Raw genomic sequence first — 26,816 nt, forward strand, 5'->3', positions numbered from 1 at the left:
CCATCATTAAAAGTCAACATTAAACATTAACATCACTGCTTTAAAGAAAGATAAAACCACTGAGATCTCATGGGTTAACTTAAGTAAAGGATAACCTTATGTTTGTGCATATTCACAATGTCTACCAAGCACTAAGGACTTGAAACTGGTTGATGCTGTTGGTGATGATGAGTGGAGATGACGATGAGGTACAATTGCCCTGAAAGTGCAGGAAGGCCAAGGAGGGGGGGTCGACAAAGGCCCAGTACTAGGTGTCTAGGAGGACCAGGTTAGGTTAGAAAGCACTCTGCTCTACTGATGTGGAACTTGCAGTCAATAGCTAACATGACAGGTAGATCTCTCTAGGGGTCTAAGTCAATGGAGACGGCAATGGTACCCCACTCCAGTGCTCTTTCCTGGAGAATCCCAGGGATGGGGGAGCCTGGTGGGCTGCCGTCTATGGGGTCACACAGAGGGTCCAAGTCAATACTGAGATTAAATTGTCTGTAGCTGAGTTTTGAAAGACAAACGCAACAAGGAAAATGAGAAACAAAAGCTTCACAACCTGTGAAATTAGGTTCAGTTAATGAGAAGGGTGCAAAGCTACAGAAATTCCCAAGGCAGGGTCTGATATTCCTCAGGACATATTTTTTGGGGTGCTATGACCTGGGACATAGGAATGCCAGAAGCAGTTGAAAAGAGAAAGTTGATGATGGCCTGGACAGAGAACTAGCTTTGTATTTTCACAGACATATTTAGAATCACTTTAAAACACTTCTACTTGCTCTTCATTCTTTAATTAGCTTTTTAATTCAATGAGTTTCTGTAAAACATAACTTGAAAATGACAACAGGTTTTTTTCTATAATGATCATGAATAATACACCCAGTTCTCTTTTTAAATGAACCAAGAAATTTATTCCTGATTAAAACTAACTTCTATATAGCATTCCAGTACAAAACCATGCTAATTAATACACTGGGAAAATTTTATAAACATAGATTTAAAACATGTACCTCTGTTTTTAAGATGAAAGTGTTATTCTTTCCTGTACTTGTGATACATGTGCTAGAACACATGAGAAATTGTTCTTTGGTAATTGATGTAAAGGCTAAACTAAACTAGTTGTCAAATGGAGACTTAAATCCCTTGTTAATATGGATACTCAAAACATACCGCATAGTTACAAAAAGGGAGACATTGTTTTAATATACATTATTTTAAGAATTCCTAATGATTTTTGGAAAAAAAGTGTGCTTTTAGCTATTTAAAGGTTTTCAAAATTTAAGATTAAATTACATAAGAATATCAGTGTAATGAACATTGTCTCAACCATTTGTTTTAGTACAGGTTGTTTTCATTTTAACCAAAATGATTTTGTCTGCAACATTATATTCCATTGTATGGATGTGTCATTATTTATCCATACCTTGACTGATATATATTTATATTGTTTCTATTTTTCCTGTATTAAAGAAAGATGGCCTAAAGATTCCTGTATCTACATCCATTTAGATTGTCAACATTTTCCCATTACCCTAGTACAGAAGCAATAGTACAGTTAATGTATTTATACATGTGTCTTTTTACACATGTATACCTGTACATGTATACACTTTGTACCTGCTCATTTTTATAGTATAAATGTCTATTATTGAGCCAAAGAATAAGTGTGTTAAATCTTCAAAATTTGCCTCCAGAATGATTGTAAATTTAAATTTTTATCCACATAGTATGAAAGTATCAGTTTTACCCCACCTTTACCCATGATATTTATGTTTAGATCAAATGAACATTCATGTCTCATTAATGTTTTTTATTACTAATTAGATGGATCATTGCATATACATTTACTGTATTTGTATATATTTTACTTTTAGATTTTCTGTTCGTTTCCCAGTTGTGCTAGAGTGCTAAAGTTTTCTTATTATTTTCAAGAACTCCTTGCATATTGAGAGTATTAATCCCTTCTTATATTTCTCTAGACTGATTCTTTTAAAATTATTTTTGATACATGAAAATTATACATTTTATGTTGTTAAAATTATTGATTATTTCCTTACTAGTTTTTACTTGATGTAATGCTTAAAAAGCCATTTATTATTTCACAAATATAAAAATCTTTTTATATATTTCATCTAGGCCATGTGCAATAATAAACACTGAATTCTCTAAATTTTTTCTGAGAGAAGGCTTGACATGTCTTCTAGTTTTGAAATTTATTGATATTCACTAAATAGTACTCTATAATTTTAGTTTCAGCTATCTTTGACTCAAGAGTTAATTAACATGAACACTTAATTATTTTTTCTGAATCTTTAGAAGTTTTCAATGTTTGTCTTCCTTAGTCTTGCTTTAATTTTTAATCTTTTTAAAGCTTATGTTAAAATTTTCTGTCTTTTTAATAGTGATCAGAGAATATGAATTGAGAGTTCTAGTTTATGATAATTATTCATATTTCATTTGGGGCAGAAAATTTTTATAAGTATTTCATATATATTTGAAATAAAACCTAATTTAATAGTTATTGTTTTCATCCATTTAATAGATCAGCTTCTGAAAAGGATATACAAAAGTCAAACTATACTTTTATTTTTAAATTTATGACAGTTTTTTACTTACATATATCACTGTTTCTTTTAATTATGCTCCAAATTGTTATGCATGCAGCATAGAGGAGAAACACCTCAAGTTACCATGGTAACAGAGACAATTCACATTTATCAGAGTGGCATAATATACATTGACAGTTTGTGTAATTATAGAAAATCAGATCCATTATAAATAAATGATTTGATATCCTGTTTTAAATTCAATATATAAATTTTTATAAGAAATGAGTAGATGTCTCCTAGTTAGATATTTTATCCATATCTTTAGACACTTTGACATTTATTCCTATAGTATTGTCTGTCTTTAACTTTCTGTGATTCTATAGATATTAACAAACTATTAATTCTGAAATACATTGAAAGACTGTATGTTAATGATATTTCAAACAATCAATTTTACAGAGGCATACATAACCCAAGATAAAATAACAGTTTGATATTCGGCAGGAAATAAAGTAATAACTGGCAAGAGGTGAATTTTAACTTTATTTTACTCTTCAGAATCATCTTCATAATAAAAAAGTAAATTAAGCTTTTTGGCTTAAAAATATAATGTGATCCTAATCCCAGATAGTTATACTTTATAAACTGGGAATTCCGACAGAAGCTTGACAAATATAAAATTTAGAAATACATAGAAAAGCTGCTTTAGAGAAGTGGATGAAGACAATTCTTTTGTGACCTATTTTGTCTGGGTTCAAAGACCCACAGGGAGGATTCATATTCTCCAAGGGCATAATAGCAGAGCTAAGTATAGCATTCAGTTAATTCACAGAATTATACAACAGTTAAAGTACTGTCCTTCAATATATCCTTCCTTTTTTTACATAATTAATGTATTTCTCTTTTCTTTCATTCTTTTACTTATTATTTCTACCTTTCCTTCATTCATTAAGAGAGGCTTCCTTACTGCCTCTCTTCCTCACCCTCTCCCTTTTATCTTTGTCTCTTTTTCTCCTCTTGGCTCCTTTGCAAGTGACACATTCTTATCATTGTTCCATGCAAGGTCCACTTTCATTTATTTATTTAGTTAGTTTGATTACTTCAAAGAATTCAGGAAGCACCTATGAAAATATTCCCCTGTCCCCAAAACTTCAGACTGATAAAAAGCAGTATCCAAACATGTATTTTCGTCACTAATCCATCCTTACATCCCTCCTGAACAGTCGACATTCCTACCTTTTAAAATTGATTTGTGTTGCATTTGTTTTTGTTGTTGTTCAGCTGCTAAGTCATGTCCCACTCTTTGTGACCCCATGGACTGCAGCACACCAGGCTGCATATGTCTTGCATAAATATTCCCAAAAAAGCATGCAAATTTTAAACATTCTAATCATGTGTGTGTGTGTGTGTGTGTTAGTTGCTTAGTCATGTCCTACTCTTTGCAACCCCATAGACTGTAGCCCACCAGGTCCCTCCATCCATGGGATTCTCCAGGCAAGAACACTGGAGTGGGTTGCCATTTCCTTCTCCAAAAGGAACTATAGAAAGAAAGAAAGTGAAGTCACTCAGTCATGTCTGACTCTTTGCGACCCCACGGACTGTAGCCTATCAGGTTCCTCCATCCATGGAATTTTCCAGGCAAGAGTACTGGAGTAGGTTGCCATTTCCTTCTCCTCTAATCGTGTATACTTTTGTAAAATGTATTTTTGGTAGTCTCTTTTTTCACTCAATATTACATTGCTAAAATTCATCTACGTTTATGGCTGTCTACAGTTCATTCACTTTGGCTGCAGTATAATATTCTATTGTATAAATAGTTCATATATCACAATTGACTTATTCATTCTCTTGATTGTGTCTGAAATAACTCCAGGTGAGTTCAACAAAACTTTCAAGGAAGATATTATTACAATTTTATAAAAACTCTTGCAGAGAGAGGGAAAAAAGGAATATTTTCCAAGTTATTCTATTTAGCCAGGATAGTCCTGAAACCAAAACAAAAAGGAAATTATAAGAAAGAAACATTATGGATCCATTTCATGTGTGAGTATGAATATAAAGTTTCTAAACAAAGTTTTAGCTGATTGAATCCAACAGTGCAAAAAAATATTGAAATCAGGTTAGATACATCCCATGACAAACTTCCATGACATAACTGAAAATGTATATATGTAATTCATCACAATAACAGATTAAAAGAAAAATATTTTGTCTCAAAAGATGCCATAAAATATATAGCTCATATTAAAAATATACTCATGATAAAAATACTAATACATTTGGGATGAAAGGAACTTAAACCAATAAGAAAAGAAATGCCTATAAAATACCTAGATCAAACATAATCCTAAATGAGAAATGTGAAAAATATTCACTGAAGACTGGCAGTCTAGGATGCCCACTACTGCCACTTCATGTCAAAATTGCACTGAAGATCCTAGATAGTACAATAGAAAAAGAAGAAAGCAAAAGATTACAGTCATAAGAATTGTTAGTGAGAAAATAAAATTTCAATTATTTACGGTGAACATGATTCTTTATATAGAAATCTAAGAAGTTTTAAGAATTTATAGATACAAGTCCTGAAGTATAATAGAGTTTGCAAAAATTTTTCAGCCTTAAAACTACTGACATTTTGAACTAGATAATTCTTTATTAAAGGTGGCTCTCCTGTGGATTGTGGAAAGTTTATTAGCACCTCTGGCCTCTTCCACCAATCACCAGTAGTTCCACTCCCCCAATTGTAACATCTAAAAATGTCTCTGATGCTGTTACTAAGTTGCTTCAGTCATGTCCCACTCTTTGTGACCCTATGAACAGTAGCCAGCCAGGCTCCTCTGTCAATGGGATTCTCCAGAAAAGAATACTGGAGTGGATTGCCATGCCCTCCTCTAAGGGCTCTTCCTAACCCAGGGATTGAACCTGCCATCTCTTATGTCTCCTGCATTGGCAGGCATGTTCTTTACCACTAGCACCACCTGGGATTGCAAACCTGTCTCTATACTTTGCTAATACCCCAGGGGATGGAATCACCTCCAACTGAGAACCCCTAGACTAAATAAAAGACTAGTGCAAAACAAAACAACCCTAGCCGAATTCTCTATACTAGCAGCAAATAGTAGATAATATAATTTAGGACACCATTTACAATAGCATCAGAGAATATTAATTACCTAAGAGTAAGTCTATAAAAAAGTTTAAGTGCTATGGAAAGAAGATTATAAGACTGCATAAATATTGCAAAAGTAGATCTGAACAATTGAGAGATAACTTATGCTTATGTATAGGAAGATATTATTAGATATCAAATCTTCCTCAGTTAATTTATAGATTTTATATATTTTTCCAATCATCATCTAAATATAATTGTTCATGGAACTTAAAAAAATGGTTCTAAATTGTATACAGAAGAGTTGAAAGCAAAGAGAAGTCAGAATACTTCTGAGAAAAAGATCAGGGAGAGGGAACTTGTCATACCATTATCAGTCTTAAGGAGCTTTAGTAATTCATACAGTCTGATGCAGAATCAAAGACACACAAAGGAATTAATGGAATAGGAGGGAAAGGCCGAAGAAAAAAGACACATTCCTCTATTTAACTTAGGTATAAAGCATCTGTCCAGTCATTTAGAAAATGGAATAGTGCTGATTATCAACATAAACATATGAAAAAGGTAAAATTGTTTCCCACCCTCACACCATAAGCCAACTATGTGCAGACTAAAAAATGCAAATATCAAAAGCAAAATTTTAAAGCTCTTAGTAAGCAGTTATTATAAAAATTGATAAATTTGACTATTTTAAATCCAGATATAAAACACGTTGGACTAGATAGTCAGAGACCTCCTGCTAGTACACAGCAAATTTGAAAAGGCAAGAACATATGTACACACACACACACACACTCACATACACAGGCACTTCACTTTCATAAATGTACTCTTAAATGTAGCACTGTTACAGATAGAATGCTTAATTAAAACTTATCACAGAAGTCGTATGTGGTCTTCCCAGGTGGTGCTGGTGGTAAAGAACCTGACTGCCAATGCAGGAGACTCAAGATACTTATACAAGCATATATACATATATATATACACATACATATATATATATATGTATATATCAGTTCAGTTCAGTTCAGTCGCTCAGTCGTGTCCAACTCTTTGTGACCCTATGAATCGCAGCACGCCAGGCCTCCCTGTCCATCACCAACTCTTGGAGTTTACCCAGACTCATGTCCATCAAGTCAGTGATGCCATCCAGCCATCTCATCCTCTGTCATCCCCTTCTCCTCCTGCCCCCAATCCCTCCCAGCATCAGAGTCTTTTCCAATGAGTCAACTCTTCACATGAGGTGGCCAAAGTCCTGGAGTTTCAGCTTTAGCATCATTTCTTCCAAAGAAAACCCAGGACTTATCTCCTTCAGAATGGACTGGTTGGATCTCCTTGCAGTCCAAGTGACTCGCAAGAGTCTTCTCCAACACCACAGTTCAAAAGCATCCATTCTTCAGCGCTCAGCCTTCTTCACAGTCCAACTCTCACATCCATACATGACCACTGGAAAAACCATAGCCTTGACTAGACGGACCTTTGTTGGCAAAGTGATGTCTCTGTTTTTGAATATGCTATCTAGGTTGGACATAACTTCCCTTCCAAGGAGTAAGTGTCTTTTAATTTCATGGCTGCAGTCACCATCTGCAGTGATTTTGGAGCCCCCAAAAATAAAGTCTAACACTGTTTCCACTGTTTCCCCATCTATTTCCCATGAAGTGATGGGACCGGATGCCATGATCTTTGCTTTCTGAATGTTGAGCTTTAATCCAACTTTTTCACTCTCCACTTTCACTTTCATCAAGAGGCTTTTTAGTTCCTCTTCACTTTCTGCCATAAGGGTGGTGTCATCTGCTTATCTGCGGTTATTGATATTTCTTCCGGCAATCTTGATTCCAGCTTGTGTTTCTTCCAGTCCAGAGTTTCTCATGATGTACTCTGCATATAAGTTAAATAAGCAGGGTGACAATATACAGCCTTGACGTACTCCTTTTCCTATTTGGAACCAATCTGTTGTTTCATGTCCAGTTCTAACTGTTGCTTCCTGACCTGCATACAGATTTCTCAAGAGGCAGGTCAGGTGGTCTGGTATTCCCATTTCTTTCAGAATTTTCCACAGTTTATTATGATCCACACAGTCAAAGGCTTTGGCATAGTCAATAAAGCAGAAATAGATGTTTTTCTGGAACTCTCTTGCTTTTTCCATGATCCAGTGGATGTTGGCAATTTGTTCTCTGGTTCCTCTGCCTTTTCTAAAACCAGCTTGAACATCAGGAAGTTCACGGTTCACATATTGCTGAAACCTGGCTTGGAGAATATATGGTATTAAATGCCTCCCAAATAGAAACAATAAAGGGCTTAACTTGTTCTAGAAAAAGAGAAGAATTCTGTCAGAGAATGAAACTATACTGAGATCTGAGTATTGCAACACATTTTGATATGTTTCCAAATTCCTTTTAAAAAGTATTACTTAAAAATGCCTACTTATTATGTATTCTCAGAGAACTAACTCTCAAGATGGTGGAGTAGAAGAACGTTCCATTTCTTTCTTTTGAACAAACGTTTGATATTTTAATCATCTCTCAGGTCACTTTTCTTATAAAAGATTTTATTTAAACCTCCTAATTCATCTGCTTCCCTGAAACGTATATCACTAAATAATGGAGCTTTTCTCATATTAAACATTCAATCACCTTATTTGAGTACCATCAGTGCAATTACAGGTTGTATTCTACTTCTCAAATAGTGCTATTCATTCATGATAATGATACTTTTCATTTTTAAAACACTTTTAATGCGAGATCATAAGGACATTTCCACAATAGAAAGTGCTGTTGTCAGTTCAGTTTCTTGATGACAAAATCAAGAAGGCGGGTTGGCTGAGAGAGTTAGAAATGCCATTTGACTGCATGCCTTTTCCTATTTGTTTCACATGCTCAAATAATCAGTTAAAGAAAACCTTTCAGAATATTTTTTCCTACAGATTATTATAAAATATTGAGTATAGTTTTCAGTGCTATAAGGTAGGTCAATGTTGTTTATCTATTTTATATTAGTACTGTGTGTGTGTGTGTGAGAGAGAGAGACAGAGAGTGTGTGTGTGTGTTTAGTCATGTCCAACAGCTTGCAACCCCATGGACTGTAGCCCAACAGGCTCCTCTGTCCGTGGGATTCTCCCGGCAAGAATACTGGAGTGGGTTGCCATTTCTACTCCACATCATCGTCCCAACCTGGGGACTGAACCCATGTCTCCTGAGTCTTATGTATTGGCAAGCAGTTTCTTTACCACTGCTCCACCTGGGAAGCCCGTTAGTTATATGCAATATGTTAAATGATGAGAAGGACCTGGGTCATGCAAAGATCCAATTCAGAACATTTGAGAAAGAAAGAGAGAGGGTTGGGGAGAGAGAGAGTAGGGAGAGAGAGGCAGAGAATTGAGAGAAATAGAGCAAACCCCCCCCCCCCGCAAGTTCTGAAATAGAGCAAATTTCATGCTTCTGAGGAACAGAAAGAAGCCCAGGGTAGATGAAATATGGAAATGAGTGGCTGGAGCATTAACAAGGCCTTTGGGGCCATGATAAACATTTTGTGTTTTATTCTCGTGGAATGGGAAGGCACTGCATGATTTTAGGGGGAAAAACCATCTGATTTGATGTGTGTTTCACAGTCTCACTCTGACCACAGGATGGAGAGTGGATTGTTGTTGATCACACAGGTACCAGCTAGCAGTTCAGGGATAGATCAGTTGTAGCTTGGACCAATGCAGAGAAGAGGAAATGGAGGGAACTGGACAGTTCTGGATGTGTTCTGGAGACAGGATGTGTTGATGTCTTAGATGTGGGCTTTTGTTTGTTTGATTTTTACCACTGGAGCAGTCTGAATTTTACTTTAGGATCTCATCTCCAGTGTGGCATCCACTGAACCACTGGTCAGGCTTGGATGGATCTGCAGCTCTTTAGGGGAGGGACTAGTGAAAGCAGGGTGGGTCTTTTAGACCTGCACTGTTAAATATGGATGACAGGTGAGCATTTGAAATACCACTAATCCAAATGTAATGATCTGTAAGTCTAAATTATATATAGAATTTTGAAGATGTGATACATAAAAATGAGTAAAATATCTCATTAACATTTGTATGTGTGTGTGTTAGTTGCTCAGTCATATCTGACTGTGTATAATCCATGGACTGTAGCCTACCAGGCTTCTTTGTCCATGAAATCCTCCAGGCAAGAATACTGGAGTGGGGTTCCATTCCCTTTTCTAGGGTATCTTCCTGACCCAGGGATTGAAGATGGGTCTCCTGCATTGTAGGAAATCCTTTACCATCTGAGCCACCTGGGAACTGGTTATATTTTGATATCATAATATATTACATATGATAGGTTACACAAATGCTTTAATGCAAATAATTTTATTTATTTTAGTTTTTTAAGCTTTATTTATTGGATGATTGATTTATCTGGCCTTCCCGTGAGGCTTGCAGAATCTTAGTTCCCTGAACAGAGATTGAACCCACACCCTTGGTACTGAAAGCATGGAGTCCTAACCACTGCACCACCAGAGAGTTACTTAAACTTCTTTAAAGAATAACTTTATATTTATAGAAAAAAGTGAGCAGACAGTATAGAAAGTTCACTTATTTCATACCTTCAAACACGCATTTTCTCCAGTAATTAACATTTTGTATTAGTGTTGTTGTTGTTCAATCACTGAGTCATTTCTGACTCTTTGCGACCCCATGGATTGAAGCACACCAGGATTCCCTGCCCTTCACTATCTCCCGGAGTTTGCTCAAGTTCATATCCATTGAGTCACTGATGCCATCCAGCCGTCTCAACCTCTGTTACCGCCTTCTCCTCCTGCCCTCAATCTTTCCCAGCCTCAGGGTCTTTTCCAATCAGCTGGCTATTTGCATCAGGTGGACAAAGTACTGGAGCTTCAGCTTCAGTATCAGTCCTTTCAATGAATATTCAAGGTTGTTTTCTTTTAGGATTGACTGGTTTGACCTCCTTGCAGTCCAAGAGACTCTCAAGAGTCTTCTCCAACACCACAGTTCAAAGGCATCAATTTTTTGGCACTCAGCCTTCGTTATGGTCCAACTGGAAACTGAAAACACCATAACTGGAAACACCATAACTTTGACTACATGGACCTTTATCAGCAAAACGATGTCTCTTCTGTCTAGGTTTGTCTTAGCTTTTCTTCCAAGGAGCAGGTGTCTTTTCATTTCATGGCTGCAGTCAGCATCCACTGTGATTCTGGAGCCCAAGAAAAGAAAATCTGTCACTATTTCCACTTTTGCCCATCTATTTGCCATGAAGTTATGGGACCTGATACCATGATTTTGAATGTTTTAAGCCAGGTTTTTCACTCTCTTCTTTCACCCACAAGGGTCTTTTTAGTTCCTCTTCACTTTCTTCATGCTTTTAATATAGTACATTCATTACAACTAATGAACCAGTGTTGATACATTGCTATTAGCTAAGGTCCACAATTTTAGTTCACTCTTTATGTTTTACCGTTATATGTGGAGTTTTAACTTAGGTTTCAAGTCAACTGAATGGATAGACAATCCTCAGTTCCTCATTAAGAGGGGAAAAACTGTGAGGAACACGTTTGGAAATGAAAAAAAAATCAAGTGTTTTTTCTGGACACATAAAGTGGAAGGTGGTTATCAGACAACTAAGTGGAGATACAGGTAATTGGATAAATCTATGCTCAGGGCTAGATGTATACATTTGAGACTCATCAGTGGAGCTAAGGGGTTATATTTCAAGTTAGCAGTGTCTGATGAGTTAATGGAAAATGAGAAAATGGAATGTGAGGAGAGCTCATTCAAAAAAACTTTCATTTGAACTGTTAAGGAGAATGGATAAATGAAACTGTAAGGTTATAATGAGATTTATTGGCTTGCTTTTTTTTTTTTTTTTTAACATGAGAGCTATGATAACTCAGTTGTAAACTGAAGGGACCACCATAGATGTTGATGTGTTGATGTGACAGAACAAAAAGATGAGACTGAAAGTGCCTGGAGAGTGAGAATGAAGGAGGTCCTAGCATTAGTGGACGGGCACACCTTTGATTGGATCAGGGGCTTGTGTGTTTCAGCAAGAGGATCATTTGAGCGTACATACAGGTAGACTGTAGGTTCTGTGGGGGAATGAGGAGGAAGTCTTAGTCTTATTGATGCTTTTTTTTTTTTTTTTTTTTAGTGAGAAAGTCTGAGATGAGCTGAAGTGGCAGGGGTGGAAGATGTTGGATGTGTTAGGCATGAAACAGTCATCCAGAAGTGCGGGAAGTGTGATAGGATCAACAAAGAGCAATGTTGACTACATATTTGAATCTGAGGTCACATCAGGCATTAAGATTTTTTTTTTTGATGTGGACTATTTTTAAAATCTTTATTGAAATTATTACAATATTGCTTCTGTTTCCTGTTTCTGATTTTTTCACTGGGAGGCACATGGGATCTTATCGCCCCCACCAGGAATCAAACCCACACCCCTGAACTGGAAGGCAAAGTCTTAACCACTGGACTACCAGGGAAATCCCTGAGGTCATGCGTTTAAAGTAAGAGCAGAGCACAGGGTCAGGACTAGATAAGGCAAATGGGACACCTAATGTGCAGAATCTAGGGAGGCACTGAAACTCAGAGTCACGCCCCAGGCATCTCACGTGCTTCAATCTAGTCCTGACTTTACCAGCCAGTTGTATGATTTTTTTTGAACAATATTGAACTGCTTGTGTAAAAAAAGAGGATATACAATTGAGTTCAATCTTGAGTGTTTTGGCAGAGGAATAAAATCGGACAGAGGGAGAAGTAAGTACAGAGGGCATTTGCAAGGAAAATCATAGAACCTATGAACACTAGGAGGGAAGAGAAATTATCATGGGGGTGAAATATAATGAGAAATTGGGGTAATAAAAGAATCAATAAATTTGGGGCTCATAGAATTCTTGCAGTGAGGGTGGAAGGCAGTATACAGAGAGCAAAGTTTGGGAGATGAGGTAGTTACTGAGTTTAGAGTCATCATGAGAGCAGCTGGTGAGATGCATGAAAAGAATGAAAACTGGAAGTATAAGCGTCAGCTAACGTAGAGGCCAGGATACAGAGTCATTCAGGTGTATGATGAAGCCACCAGAAATGATCAACAGAAATATGGATGGAAGGGAATATAGTAGTCAAATGCTAAAGTTTTTAATGAACCAAGGCTAAGTAACAGATATATAAGAGTAGTCTGACTGATCACTAAATAATTAAACTCTAGTATGATTCTAATTCAAATATACAGTTCTCTTTATTGATTGCCATGAATACTTGATAAAAATAAATTGGATAAGAAAAGGGAAAGCATGAATAATTGAGATTCTGTGGCAAGTTGCTATTTCCTCTGGCAGTTTAGTCAGTGACTTCCATCTCATATATTCTTTTTTAAGGGTGCTAAAAATTAATACACTAACTGATTTTATTTTTAGCCTTCTTATTTTTTCTGCTTACCAAATAGCACAGGTGGTAATGAGAAGAAAAATGGGTAGTTTTGCAGCAAGGAAGAGAAAGCAAAGCGATAAACATGACTATAGTATGCACTGAGTGGCTTATACTTATAAATATATTTACAATGTATACACATAAAGGTGAATGACTTACTCTTGCATTGCTTTTTGCATTGTGGAAATAAGAAAATGTAGACCAAGGGAGCATAAGTGTAAGCAAAGGAATGGATAATGATATGATAGCTTTCATCTACTGCATACCTGTTGTGTGCCAGTCACACATTAAGTGCTTTAAATGCATCATCTTATGTAACCCTTGTAATAGCCCAGGGGGGCTGGGGTTATAATGTTCTCTTGACAATTGACAGAACAGGTTTTGGGAGAATAACTTGCCTGGATCACACAGGTAACCAGCAAAGTGAGAAATCAAACCCCAGTTTCCAAATCCCAAGTGCATACTCTTCCCCAGAACAATATTCAACAGAGTCAACATTTTCAAATAAAATCTTCATTCGTTGGATCATTTTTCTTACAAAAGCACATTGGAGTGTGACTTGCCTAGTAATCAAAGTAAAGTTTTTCCCATGCATTTCCATGCAGAAAATATCCAAGGTGATATAGAGACTCTGAGAGCAGTATCTGACTATTAAAAGTTCCCTTAGCCTCCATGCTCTTTGGTTTCATTTCTCCACTAGCCCACATTGATTGAAGGGTATGTAAAAAATTGGTGCACTTCAAAATTTCTGAAATAAAGTCTAGAATGGAAAGAAACACAAGAAAATTTCCTAGAGCATAGTTTACTATATATGTATGAATTTAGCCTAAAAATATTTGTATTTCTTGTGTTTTTAGTAAAACATAATACATTGATGGATATATTGAAAAATGTATACTATCAAGATTTTTTTTTCTGGACAAAATCCCACTTAATTCTGTTTTTCAAGGTGCCTAGTCTCAGTACTAAAGATGACCTTTTAAATTTCTACTTGTAGAAATTAGTAAACAACATAGCCCCTCATGGCTTCCCTGGTGGCTCAGTCGGTAAAGAATCCTCCAGAAACGCAGGAGACTTGCTGTAATACAGGAGACCCGGGTTTAATCCCTGAGTTAGAAAGATCCCCTGGAGAAGGGAATGGCAGCACACTCCAATATTCTTGCCAGGGATATCCCATGGACGGAGGAGCCTGGTGTGCTACCATCCTTGGGGTGGCAAAGAGTCGGACACAACTGAGTGACTAAACCACCACCACCATAGCCCCTCATAGCTACTCTAGGGTGTTCTTTGTTACATAGACCACAGTACCAGGGCAATTATTTGAAATAAACCAATACGAATTGAATCAGTTCTTGGCTGAAAGGGTTGAAGTAATTCTACTGCAAATCTAGCCCAATATCAGAAATCAGATTAATAACACAAGTTGCAAAAGAAGTTTCTAACACTACACCAATGACAGTGAAAAAGGGACTGATTTGGTCCCTTCATTTGTTACTATAAAAAAATGAAAGATGATATAAGTGAAGTTATAGTGTTACAAAGAGGGTGAACATGGATTTATTTGGGATTGTTAGTGGGTGCTTCTTTCGTGTAATTTATTGTTTGTGTACTAAATATTGAACAGTCTTTTGTGCAGTGCCCACAATAAGAGATGCAATCTGCCTGTATTAAGGAGACTACAGTTTTGTGAGGAAGGCAGAGGACCCACCCAGTATTGAGCACATAATAAGCTCTCAGTGAATATCTGTTGGATGGGTATTTTGATTAGGGATGGGGATGAATTGTACAAGTGTATGGATGGTAGTGATGGTCGTGCCATGAGAGACCAGAACAGAACGTGAAGAGGCCTTGGACCCCTGCTCCAGGTTTAGAAGATAAGGTAAATTAATAGGCGTGCCTTTAATACACATCTTGAAGGAAATATATAGAGAAGAAGAGTTAGAATAAAGGAGTAAGAAAACTTATAGAAAATAACATGTGTAAAACAGGATGGTGATAAAGAGTATGATGAACTTAAAGAACTAGATTTTAAGTATATGTGACCTTGTGTTGGAAGAGGAGAACAAAAATTGGAAAGGGTGACTTCAGAAAAGCCATGCAAGCTCACTGAGTTTTCTGTTCATGTATAGACCCTGGATCTCAAACACAGCACTGCATTAAAACAATAAGAAAATAATAGCTAATATTTGTATAATGCTTACTATTTACTGAATATTTCTTGTGTATTGATTTGTTTAATCCTCACATATCCCTCTGAGGTGGGAATTAAAATTAGCCCATTTTAAAAATGAGCTGAATGAGGTACAGGGAGATAAAGTAACTTACCTGAGATCATCTGTCTAATAAGTGTCAGTGCTGGGGTTGGAATCCAGTAATCTGGCTCCCAAACCCACATTTCTAGCATATTATAATTTAGTGTATATGAGTATATTTACTTATTTATAGTCTTTATAATTTAGTATACTGCCTCTTCATGAAATGCCAAGTTTAGTATAACTTGTTATAATTATGTTGAATTATCTAAGTTTGGTGGGGCGTGCTTCCGTGGTGGCTCAGTGATAAAGAACATGCCTGCCAATGCAGGAGACACAGGTTCAATCCTGGATTGGGAAGATCCCTGAAGAAAGAAATGGCAACCCACTCCAATATCCTTGCCTGGGAAATCCCATGGACAGAGGGGCCTGTAGACTATACAGTCTGTGGGGTACAACTCAGTGACTAAGCAACAACAATCTAAGTTGGGCAATTATTTTTATGATAATATAGTTCTAATTCACTTGACTTCCAATATACTTTCCCAAGTTGGAAAAAGAGATATGGAAATAGCTGGCACACTAGGAATTATATATAACTCAGAGTATATTCATGAGAATATGTTACGCAAGTGACATTCTCCTAAAACACTGGGAAGCTGTTGTAGGAGATAAGGAGCTATTAAGTGAGGAATGTGACAACATTGGGAAAGCTAGAAAAAAATAAGTATTCCTTTATTCACAGAGTATATATGATATCAGAATTGTAAAGTCATATATAAATGTCAGGACTTGATGATATTAATGTGAAATTTCTTAACTTGTATACACACACACACACACATATATATATATATATAGTCATCTGGTAATCTCTTACCCATTGAATTTCCATAATCCATTGTCTAGACATTACTTAAAGGATTTTCATTATCCTATCTATTACTCTGCATTGGTGTCTGCTGAGAATACATATGGGGTGAATCATCATCATTATTATCATAATATTTAATTACCATCTGCATTGTTCTTTGTACTTGACAAGTATTTGTTTAAGTTTCATAACAACTCTATGAGAAAAGTATTATTACTCCCATTTTAGTTAGCTGCTCAGGATCGGGGCTTGCCTGGTGACTCAGTGGTAAAGACTCCACCTGCCAATGGAGGAGATGCAGGTTCAGTCTCTGGGTTGGGAAGATCCCCTGGAAGAGGAAATGACTACCCACTCTAGTATTCTTGACTGGGAAATCCCATGGACAGAGGAGCCTGGTGGGCTCCAGTCCATGGGGTCTCAGAAGATTTGGACTTGAATGAAAACAACAGCAACAACTGCTCAGGGTCACTAAGAGTAAGAAAATATTTTTATCAGTTGTGGCACAGGGGTTTCCACTTGTGAATCTGATGAATAACTAAGAGATAGGAGAGCTCCTGTTTTATTCCCCAATTCCCTATTTCTTGATTTATATCTAAAGTTATTTCCCATGTGAACTAATAAAAATAATGTAAATGCATATAGATTTTTGAGACTTCTAAATATGTTCATCTTTGTTGTTAAGTCCCTATGTGACATTTGAAGAAAAGAGATAAACCTAAGTTGTGAAAATACATGCAGAAGCAAAGTGAGCATGAATGAGCAGCCCTTGTGTCTCATAACAGTGCTCTTTCCTCCATGCTGTGCCAATCTCTTGTGCCCTTAACAGTGTTTGTAGATGCCAGGTATCTCATCCAAGATTTCACACTGCGTTCAAATTTTAAGAAGATTCCAGAGAACAGAAAATGAATTGAAATTCTCCAAGAATACTGGAGTGGATAGCCATTTCCTTCTTCAGGGAATCTTCCTGACCTAGGGATCAAACCCAGATCTCCTTTATTGCAGGCAGATTCTTTACTGTAATCTGAACCACCAAGGAAGCCCAACAAGCTGTGGAAAATTTTTAAAGACATGGGAATACCAGACCGCTTTACCTGTCTCCTGAGAAACTTGTATGCAGGTCAAGAAGCAACAGTTAGAATCAGACATGGAACAATGGACTGGCTCAAAATTGGGAAAGGATTACATCAAGGCTGTATACCATCACCCTGTTGATTTACCTTATATGCAGAGTACATCATGAGAAAAGCCAGGTTGGATGAGTTACGAGCTGTAATCAAGATTACCGGGAGAAATATTAACAACCTCAGATATGCAAATAATACCAGTCTAATGGCAGAAAGTCTTACTATCTTAGTGGTGGCTCAGATAGAAAAAGAATCTGCCGGCATTGCGGGAGACCAGGGTTTGATTCCTCAGAAAGATCCCCTGGAGAAGGAAATGGCAGCCCTCTCCAGTGTTCTTGACTGGAGAATCCCATGAACAGAGGAGTCCAGCAGGCTACAGTTCTTGGGGTCACAAAGAGTTGGACACCACTGAGTAACAGCAGTGGCAGAAAGCAAAGAGGAACTAAAACGTTTCTTGATGAAAGTGAAAGAGGAGAGTGAAAAAGCTGGCTTAAAATCTCCATTCAAAAAGCTAAGATCATGGCATCTGGTCCCATTACTTCATGGCAAATAGAAGGGGAAAAAATGAAAACAGTGTCAGATTTTATTTCTTGGGCTCCAAAATCACTGCAGACAGTGACTGCAGCCATGAAATTAAAAGAAGTTTGCTCCTTGGAAGGAAAGCTATGACAAACTTAGACAGTGTATTAAAAACCAGAGACATCACTTTGATGACAGAAGTCCATAGAGTCAAAGCTATGGTTTTCCCAGTAGTCATGTACAGATGTGAGAGCTGGACAATAAAAAAGGCTGAGTGCCGTGCAGTTGATGCCTTCAAACTTTGGTGCTGGCAAAGACTCGCGAGAATCCCTTGGACGGCAAGGAGATCAAATCAGTCAATACTAAAGGAAATAAACCCTGAATATTTATTGGAAGGACTGATGCTGAAGCTGAATCTCCAATACTTTGGCCACCTGAAGTGAAGAACTGACTCATTGGAAAAGACCCTGATGCTGGGAAAGATTGAAGGCAGGAGGAGAAGAGGGCAACAGAGGATGAGATAGTTGGATGGCATCATCAACTCAAAGGACTTGAGTCTGAGAAAACTCCAGGAGATAGTAAAGTAAATGGAAGCCTGGTGTGCTGCAGTCTATGAGGTTTCAAAGAGTCAAACATGACTGAGTGACTGAACAATCAGAGAACAGAGGCTATTAGATTTCTCTCCTTGAAATAGGAGGAAAGTGCCCTAAATGACGCTGTGAGATTCTGATTTTATTTATATGCAAGGTACTATTTTAGGTCATCATTATGCTTGATAAGTTAAATGTTTTAGACTTTTGTGATTTTTAGTTCTTTTTAAAAACCCACAAGTAGAATAAGACAGTGGTCCCCAACCTTTTTGTCACCAGGGACCAGTTTCTTGGAAGACATTTTTTCCATAGACTCTGGACTGGTGGAGCAAATGGATTTTGGATGATTCAAGAACATTACACTTATCATGCACTTTATTTCTATTACTATTATATCAGTTCCACCTCAGATCATTAGACGTTAGGTCCCAGAGGTTGGGGACCCCTGGAAGAAGAAATTCATTATAAGATGGAACTATATAGAGTTGAAATATGTAAGTATTAACAGTACATATATTTTTGGAGAGTACAATATGGAAAAGAAATAGCAAGTAGGGGACAGTTTCTTGAATAGTATAGAAATTAAACCTGGTATAGGGTAAGAAGAAATTCAGGAAAAGGGACATGCAGAGACAAGATAGGCACAAAGGAAATAGATTCATGTTTAGGTGAATTTGTCAAGATAGCAAAGTATAAGGCAAGAAGATAAAGGGGTGGGATGGGAGCAATATCTAAAGACTGTTAGAGAAAAGGAAGTTCTATATAGATATTGAGGCTATAGATGGAACAAGAAAACATGGGGTGTCGAGATCATTTTCTATCCTGAAAACCTGTGATTATTGTTGAAGTTAAGATTCTCTTAACAAAGAATGGAGGGGAAAATGAAGGGGAAAATCAGTTTGAGGGAGAGCTGTGGTTTCGGATCTTTGGGGACTGATAAGACTAAATGTTTCCAGTGTTATTAATATATATTAATAGTTAACTAAATTTGTTGCCTCCAATCAATTGTGTTACTATCTGTACACTAAAAGGAGATTTGGTCTTGGGATGGGATGTTTTTTATGATATATATATATATATATATATATATATACAATTAGTTTATAAATCCAAAACATCAACATACATACACTACCATGCATAAAATAGATAGCTGATGAGAAGTTGAGTATAACACAGAAAGCCCAGCCTGGTGCTCTGTGATGACCTAGAGGGGTTGAATGAGGGGAGGAGGGAAGCTCAAAAGTGAGGGGGTATATGTATGTATAATCATGGCTGATTTGCATTGTTGTATGGCAGAAACCAACACAACATTGTAAAGCAATTTTCCTCCAAATAAAAAATGATATTTGCATGTTTTTTGAATACTTAAATTAGAGGAAAATAGCAAAAAGGAGAGAGAGAGAAATCCTGTGATTATGTAAAAGTTGATGAGGGAAAGTAAAAGTGAGCAGAAGCTATTAAGAGAAAAAGATTAAAGCTTCTGAGAGAAATGGTAGTCTAGAAAAGCTGACTTTTCTTGCATCCTGCCACCCCATCTCTATTACACTATCACAGTGAATTGGGGGATCTTCTGTGATTTGAGCAGAGGTGGGACTTCTCAGTGATCACTGCCTCGCCCACTAAGAGGGTCCAAACAGTAGCCCCTGTTGATAAATTCTTGGGCAGAGGTAGCAAAAGCAGCATCTTAGAAGTGATATTGTTATTATTATTATTTGGCCACATTGCACAGTATGTGGAATCTTAGTTACCAGACCAGGGATAAAACCCACACCCCCTGCATTGGAAGCATGGAACCACTGGACCACCAGGGAAGCCAAGAAGAAACATTGAATGGGGCTATTGATCCAGATGGCCTTCAAGTCCAAATAAAGTAAAACTCTAGGGAATCTGTCTGGGACGTTCCCCTGCCACATTTTGAGTTACTGATCATAGTTTGTATTGTACAATAGCTGTTATGCTTCGAGGAATTTACACTCTACTCTATTAACTGTCGTTCTCTGTAGCTGGTATTAGCTATCCAGCCTATCAACTTTTATTTATTTAACTGTTATATACATTGCCTAACTTGGATGCTCGTCATTTACTTTCTAATGTGTGTAATGAGGCAGGTCTTCTTGAATGTACGTCTGGGCTTCTTTTCATGTCAGCGATACTATGCTATCAAGAATGACCTTGTATGGATTGTAATCTTCATATCTCTTACTATGCACAATATATTTTTATCTACTATTTTTTTCTTAGAGAAAAATAAGCCCAGTAGGCTTTCTCACTGGAAAGTTATTAACATTGTTTTCTAAACATTTACAGGTAGTGCTGGGACACCAGTCACTTTCAATGAAAATGGAGATGCTCCTGGTCGTTATGACATCTTCCAGTACCAAATAACCAACAAAAGTACAGAATACAAAATCATTGGGCACTGGACCAATCAGCTTCATCTAAAAGCAAGTATCAGTATGAGCTTACATTTATGTCTATGGTTCTCAAGGAGCGATGCTTTACTTTTAAGTGTATTATATCAATATACTATTCATTAGAATTGATTTTCTTATAAGCCGACTTTTATTTTTTATTTTTTTTATTTTTTTTGGAAGCAGTCATTAGCAAAGCTTTAATTTTAAGCCGACTTTTAGAAAATGTATGATTTGATCCTTCCTCAACCTTAAAATGTGATGGGAAGTCTTAAGTGTCTCTGGAGAAATCTGGTACCTGTAGGGATTTAATGAAGATCTCATTTCCTTTTAAGTGACTATATAAACACTTTGGGAATTTTGCACTTTTCTGAAAGACTCATTTGTTCAAATGTTTATACAGTATGTGTGTATGTATGTGTATGTGTGGATGTGTGGGAGGAGGGGTGACAGTGTGCCGTGAATGACCAAGTTGGTGCTTAAAAATAAGTGTATTTCACCTTTGCCATATCGTAAGTTGAGATCTATGGCTACATCTGATGGATGGAAGTGAATCAGGGTCCTCATTTATATTACCTTTTTGAGTCACAACACCAGAGAAAGTTAATGTACCCAAAAGAGATGTTCAGATTTTTAAACAACCCATAGGGCTGCCTGCCATCCCCATCTCCTGGAAAGTCATCAAGGTCCACAGATCTTGTTGTTCCTACAAGTAGCCATGTGAGGACAACTTGGAGACCAGATGGAAGGAAGGTCCCAGGGTGGGTCCCACCCTGAGAGGTCTCACCTGGGTCCCAGATGGGATGGAGCCAAAGGCAATTGGCATCTGCCTGCCCAGTGCTATGCTGTCACCAACACCCTGAGCTCTGTCTTCTCCTGCTGGGACCTGGTGGGCATGGCATGTGGATGGAGGCAGCAGGAGAAACTCTAGCAGATGTGTATGGTGGGCAGGCAGCCCTCCAGAGGGACTATCCTAGGGAATGGGGTCTTTGAGGACCCTGGGGAGTGGTGGCTGGTACCAGCACCCACTAATCAAAAGGGGCTCTGGAGCAGGAAGCTAATTCTGAAATTGATGGATGGGGAAGCCCAGAAAGTCCCAAGGTATAGGACTGGTAATGGCTGCAAGGCAGGGGTGTAGAGGTGTTGGAGAAGCGTCTGCTTACCACTGGGTAAGGAATTATTTCAGATTTAAGAGCCTGGAATGCCATATCCATGCACACTGACTCCTTCCGGTGCAGAGAAATAAGGAGTGTGCCTGGGAGTCTCAGCTAAGGGTCAGAGGTCCTTCATACATGAACATCGATGTCTGTAATACATTCTCGTATCTGTCTGTAACATTGGACTGTTTATAGGGACTGAGTGGCCGAGGAATCACTACAACAGCAGTGTTTCCTCTGTAGGCAGTAAGGAACCTTTAAAACGTGTCAAATAAAACTAGAAGCATATTATTCTATGGTTCTTTTGTCCTAGTATTTCACTCTTTCTTCTAATAAGAGCCTCTATTCTTCTTGATTTTCAAAGCTACCATAACACTGTGAGAGTTGAGTTCATTTCTTAAATGAATAAGTAAGGTCCTTTCCTAGCTATAGCTTATCCTAGCTGGAAGGTAGTGATGTATGTCATCCATGAGGGTGGGGAGAGAGATCATTCTGGTCTGTGGGTGTGTTACATGTGTGTGTGCTTTCTTATGGCTGAACCCATTCAGAGAACATCAATTTAGCGTGGTGTTTTTAATACAGTTTTCACTTCTCAATGTCCAAATATAGCCCCTGAAATGCTATGTTTATACAGCAACAGTTACCACAATTCACAGCAAAGCAGATAATAAGAAATAACAAAACTTAGGATATTTATGATTTATTGTCTATGTATGACTTCCTGATAATTATCACAGTTCTGCATTCAATAATGCACAGACAACTTATTTTGCAACTATTGTTATAGTATGTAAGACCACATATCTACAGCTTACTGCCTCTAGGAACCTGATGAAACTTCCATTCTCCTGCAACCCAAATTAACATTTACTGAAACAAAACTTTGATAACTCTACAGGTTTTTGATACCAACCCGAACATCTATAGTTTCTTGGCAAAAGTCCTTTTGACAGCGGACCTCTGTGAAATCAAATAATTGAACACGACAAAGAAAATTTGCTAACGATTAAAATGGGGAAGCTTCTTTTTATCTGACTTTTATAAATGCCAACCTGCCTACTATAGTCTGATGATTACCGATCTGAATAACAAAGTTTAATGGTTGAAAAATCCATGCACATATATATAATACCAAGATACCTAAAATAACTGTACACAAGTAGACATGCTCACACACATCTCTCACCATATATATGCTTATTATAAAACTTTATGTTGAATATCAAGCTGCTCTTTTATGTACATTTATGGTGCATGAAAGGTTTTATGTTTATTATTGTGTTGTTGCTCATAAAATATATCAAAACAATTTGTGAGAATTATTTCTCATGCATGATTATGATTGTTTATGACTAAATAGCCATGCCAGCTTTACTGAAACAGAGAAAATCAGCTCTCAGAAGAAAATAGAGTCAATTAGACTGTAAAGAGAGGTTGTACGTCCAGGGTTGAATTCTGAATTTTATCAAAACAAACAAAATGACTATTTCTCTTTGGAAACTGGATTACTCATCTGTTTGAAGGTGCAGAAGGAGTTGCTTGGAAAGTGACAGGTTTACTCAAGTTCTGCTTAGATCTCAGGCCGTGTGTGTGCGCTTAGCTGCTCAGTTGTGTCCAACTCTTTGTGACCTTAAGGACTGTAGCCTGCCAGTCTCCACCATCCATGGGGGAAAAAAAAATAGAATACTGGAGTGGGTTGCCATTTCCTCCTCCTGGGGATCCTCCCGACCCAGGGATTGAACCCATGTCTCCTGCACTGCAGGCAGATTCTTTACCCACTGAGCCATCAGGGAAGCCCCCGATCTCAGGGAGGACACTAAACAAATGCTTTGCCTCAGTTTTGTCATTTATAAAGTGGAAGCATTAATAGCACTTACCTCAGATGGTTGTTATAAGAATTAAATGAAATCATACAATAAAGCAGTTAGTCCAGAGCTTGGCACATATGATGCCCATAAATGTTACCTATTACTAATCCAATATCTCATGATACCATGTGGTTAAGGGAAGATCTGAGGATGAGTGTGGTGAGTAGAGAACTGAAGGTCCTTTAGGAAGAGGCACTTGTTTGCTTTAACAAGTTCAGACTCTGTTCACTTAAAATGGGGACCATTTTAGCTAGTGAGAAGCTGCTGTCCGGCGCAGGGAGCTCAGCTTAGTGCTCCGTGTTGACCTAGATGGGTGGGAGATGGGAGGGAGGCTCAAGAAGGAGGATATACATATGTTTACTCACAGCTGATTCACACTGTTGTACAGCAGAAATCAACACAGCATTGTAAAGTAATTATCCTTCAATTAAAAATAAATAAACAAATGGAGACCATTTGTCCCTATAGCCTATTGCCTGCCTTCAATATTGGCCTTAATACTTTAGCAAATCTGTCTGCATTACAAAGTAAACTTTATTTAATATAAATACGTAGTTTCTTTTCCTATGGTAGGGTGTGACTAGATATTGTCACCTAGGCAGTCATTTTGAATGGATTGGATACATTTGTTCTGTGCACATACTCCATGCTAAAAGTTGGAATTAGAGTGAAAATGTGGACCTTGCTCTCAGGGCTCCCACAGACTGGAAGGATAGAAAGACCCTCAAATCAACAATTCTAGTGCAGTGAGGCAGGAACACAGATGAACGTTATGTCTGTGGTTTTGAACTTTCAGCCAAACACAGGCATCTGATCTGGACTGATGCTGATGGGGGTTCTGATGAGGGCAGGGGAGAGTACTCTTCAAGCACTCCATCTCTCCTTGTTCTCTTAAATCAAATTTGTAGTAGATTTCATACTTTCAATGATAAGCATTGAATTGAATTTGACTTATTTAAAAAGCAGCCCGTTTTTCTCACTGAACTCAGCCATAGGATAAGTTTGTACAAGAGGGTGTAAGATTAAACATATATGAGTCCAATAAATTTGTCCTGAATATATCTTAATGAAGTAAAAGAAATTTTAAAACAAGTAGTTTATTCTTTCTTCCCCCCTGGAAAATTATGAAGCATTTTGTTTCCTCAAAAGCATTATTGGTATTGTTCCAAGTATTTTTTTAATGGAACTAGCATATGTTATTAACTTAGCAATTACAGTCAATTAGTAGAATTGTTCATTATGATTTTGGTTTTTTATTCCGTAATCTCAGTCTACCCACGAAGGGCGTATTGTCTACCTGAGAGTGAATTTGAACAATTGGGCTTCTCCGTTTGGTGAGACTGAATCTCTCAAGAGGCAGGTGGTCCTTATTAGTGATTACAAAACATAGTAACCTAGAGGTTCAGAGAAAACAGTGGAGCCTGAACTGTAAAAAGAACAGCCATGTGCTGCTTCGAGTCCATGGGGAGAAGGTGTATGGAGTTTACTGGATGGGCCTAAAATAACTGAGGACTTTGTTTTTGTACTTCAAACCAGAGCTACTCTTTCTAGATTACTGTAAGAATTTGAGACATATTTTTTGCTTGTTTTGTTATTTTATTTTCTTCACTTTAGTTCAAATAAATAGTTTGAACATTAATACAAATATTAAAAGACAATGACTTCATAAGGGTGTTTCCACCACAGTTGTTGGCAGCACGGTGTCAGTTGGAAATGGTGATTTGAGGGAGAAGGGCTTCATTTAATTTTGTGTGAGTCACTCCATAGAAGAAAGTAACTGTTGAACAGGTATTGAATTCTGACCCTCATTTTTCTCATCTGTTAAGTGGGGATAATAGATAGGTCTGTTATGAAGATTAAATGCATTGGGCATATAGGGGTCAAGAATAAGACTTCAAAGTCAGAAAGAAGATTTTTGTGTTTTCACCTTCCATTACGGAGCCTTGCACGTGCTATTTTACCTCTTTTAGTTTCAGATTCTTTGTCTACATGAAACAATCATAACTACTTCATAGAGCTGTTGACATAATTGAAGGACATTGCATAAACAAAGATCCTAGAATACTGCCTGCTGCATATTCAGTGTTAAAAGAATATGATATAATAACTTTGTTTTATTTTTCCAGGATAACCAGTGTACTGCAGGGGACTCTTAATGGGTATTGCAATCTGAAATTCCATACATGAAAAGTCTTTTCTGCCTTTATCTTGATTTTCTGAGTAGGGAGTAATTGTAAAAAGAGGGGCATACGTTATGATAACTTGTGTGTGCCTGTCAAACCCCAGACATCTATTTTTGTATGAAAAAAAAGTGGGTTCCATGAGTCGATGCATTGGGGACAGCCAGAAACTTGAGTAAACTTTCTGGTAGAGTTTAGCCCAGTTAAATCCGGCTTTCCTGAGATGTTTAGGTAGCATAAACGACTCAATTGATATGAATGTGAGCAAACTCTGGGAGATAGTGGAGGACAGAGGAGCCTGGTATGCTGCAGTACATGGGGTCGGAAAGAGGTGATCAAGACTTAGTGACTGAACAACAACAAAATTCCTATGTACTTACAGTGTAGTATTTATAACATGATCTTTTAATTGAGTATATATCTTTACCTGTAAATGGCCAAATACTTGTATACTAGGGGGTTCCTCAGCTTGCTTGAAATACAGAAAGGGAGAATTTCTGAGTCCCTTTATTTGTTCCATGGTTATACTGCTTTGGATAGACATCAAAAGTTTTTAACCAACATCATTAGATTCCTTAATGTCCTAGATGAACAGCTTTTCTACAATGAAAAATACTGAAATTACCCTGAATTAGAGGATAGAGTGAATGGGGTGGAAACAATGTTCAAGGGGGCACTTGACCCTTTATTTGCTGTGACTCTTAGAAATCATGCATTTTCTCTTTGCCTCTGTTTCCCCATTGCTAAGTTGCCTGCATTTGAAAAT

The 26,816-nt window shown here is 37.4% G+C and overlaps 1 protein-coding gene across 4 annotated transcripts in view; it reads left to right on the plus strand.

The window, feature by feature from the left end:
- GRM8 (glutamate metabotropic receptor 8) overlaps positions 1-26,816 on the plus strand; it is an 850,006-nt gene that overhangs the window by 639,292 nt on the left and 183,898 nt on the right. For all 4 annotated transcript variants that reach the window (XM_027539090.1, XM_027539089.1, XM_027539092.1 and 1 more), the window contains exon 8: positions 20,742-20,878. In XM_027539090.1, coding sequence (XP_027394891.1) covers positions 20,742-20,878 — 137 coding nt within the window. The remainder of the gene's footprint in view (positions 1-20,741; positions 20,879-26,816) is intronic.

The sequence above is a fragment of the Bos indicus x Bos taurus genome, chromosome 4, assembly GCF_003369695.1.
Source record: "Bos indicus x Bos taurus breed Angus x Brahman F1 hybrid chromosome 4, Bos_hybrid_MaternalHap_v2.0, whole genome shotgun sequence".
NCBI classification, from domain to species: Eukaryota; Metazoa; Chordata; class Mammalia; order Artiodactyla; family Bovidae; genus Bos; species Bos indicus x Bos taurus.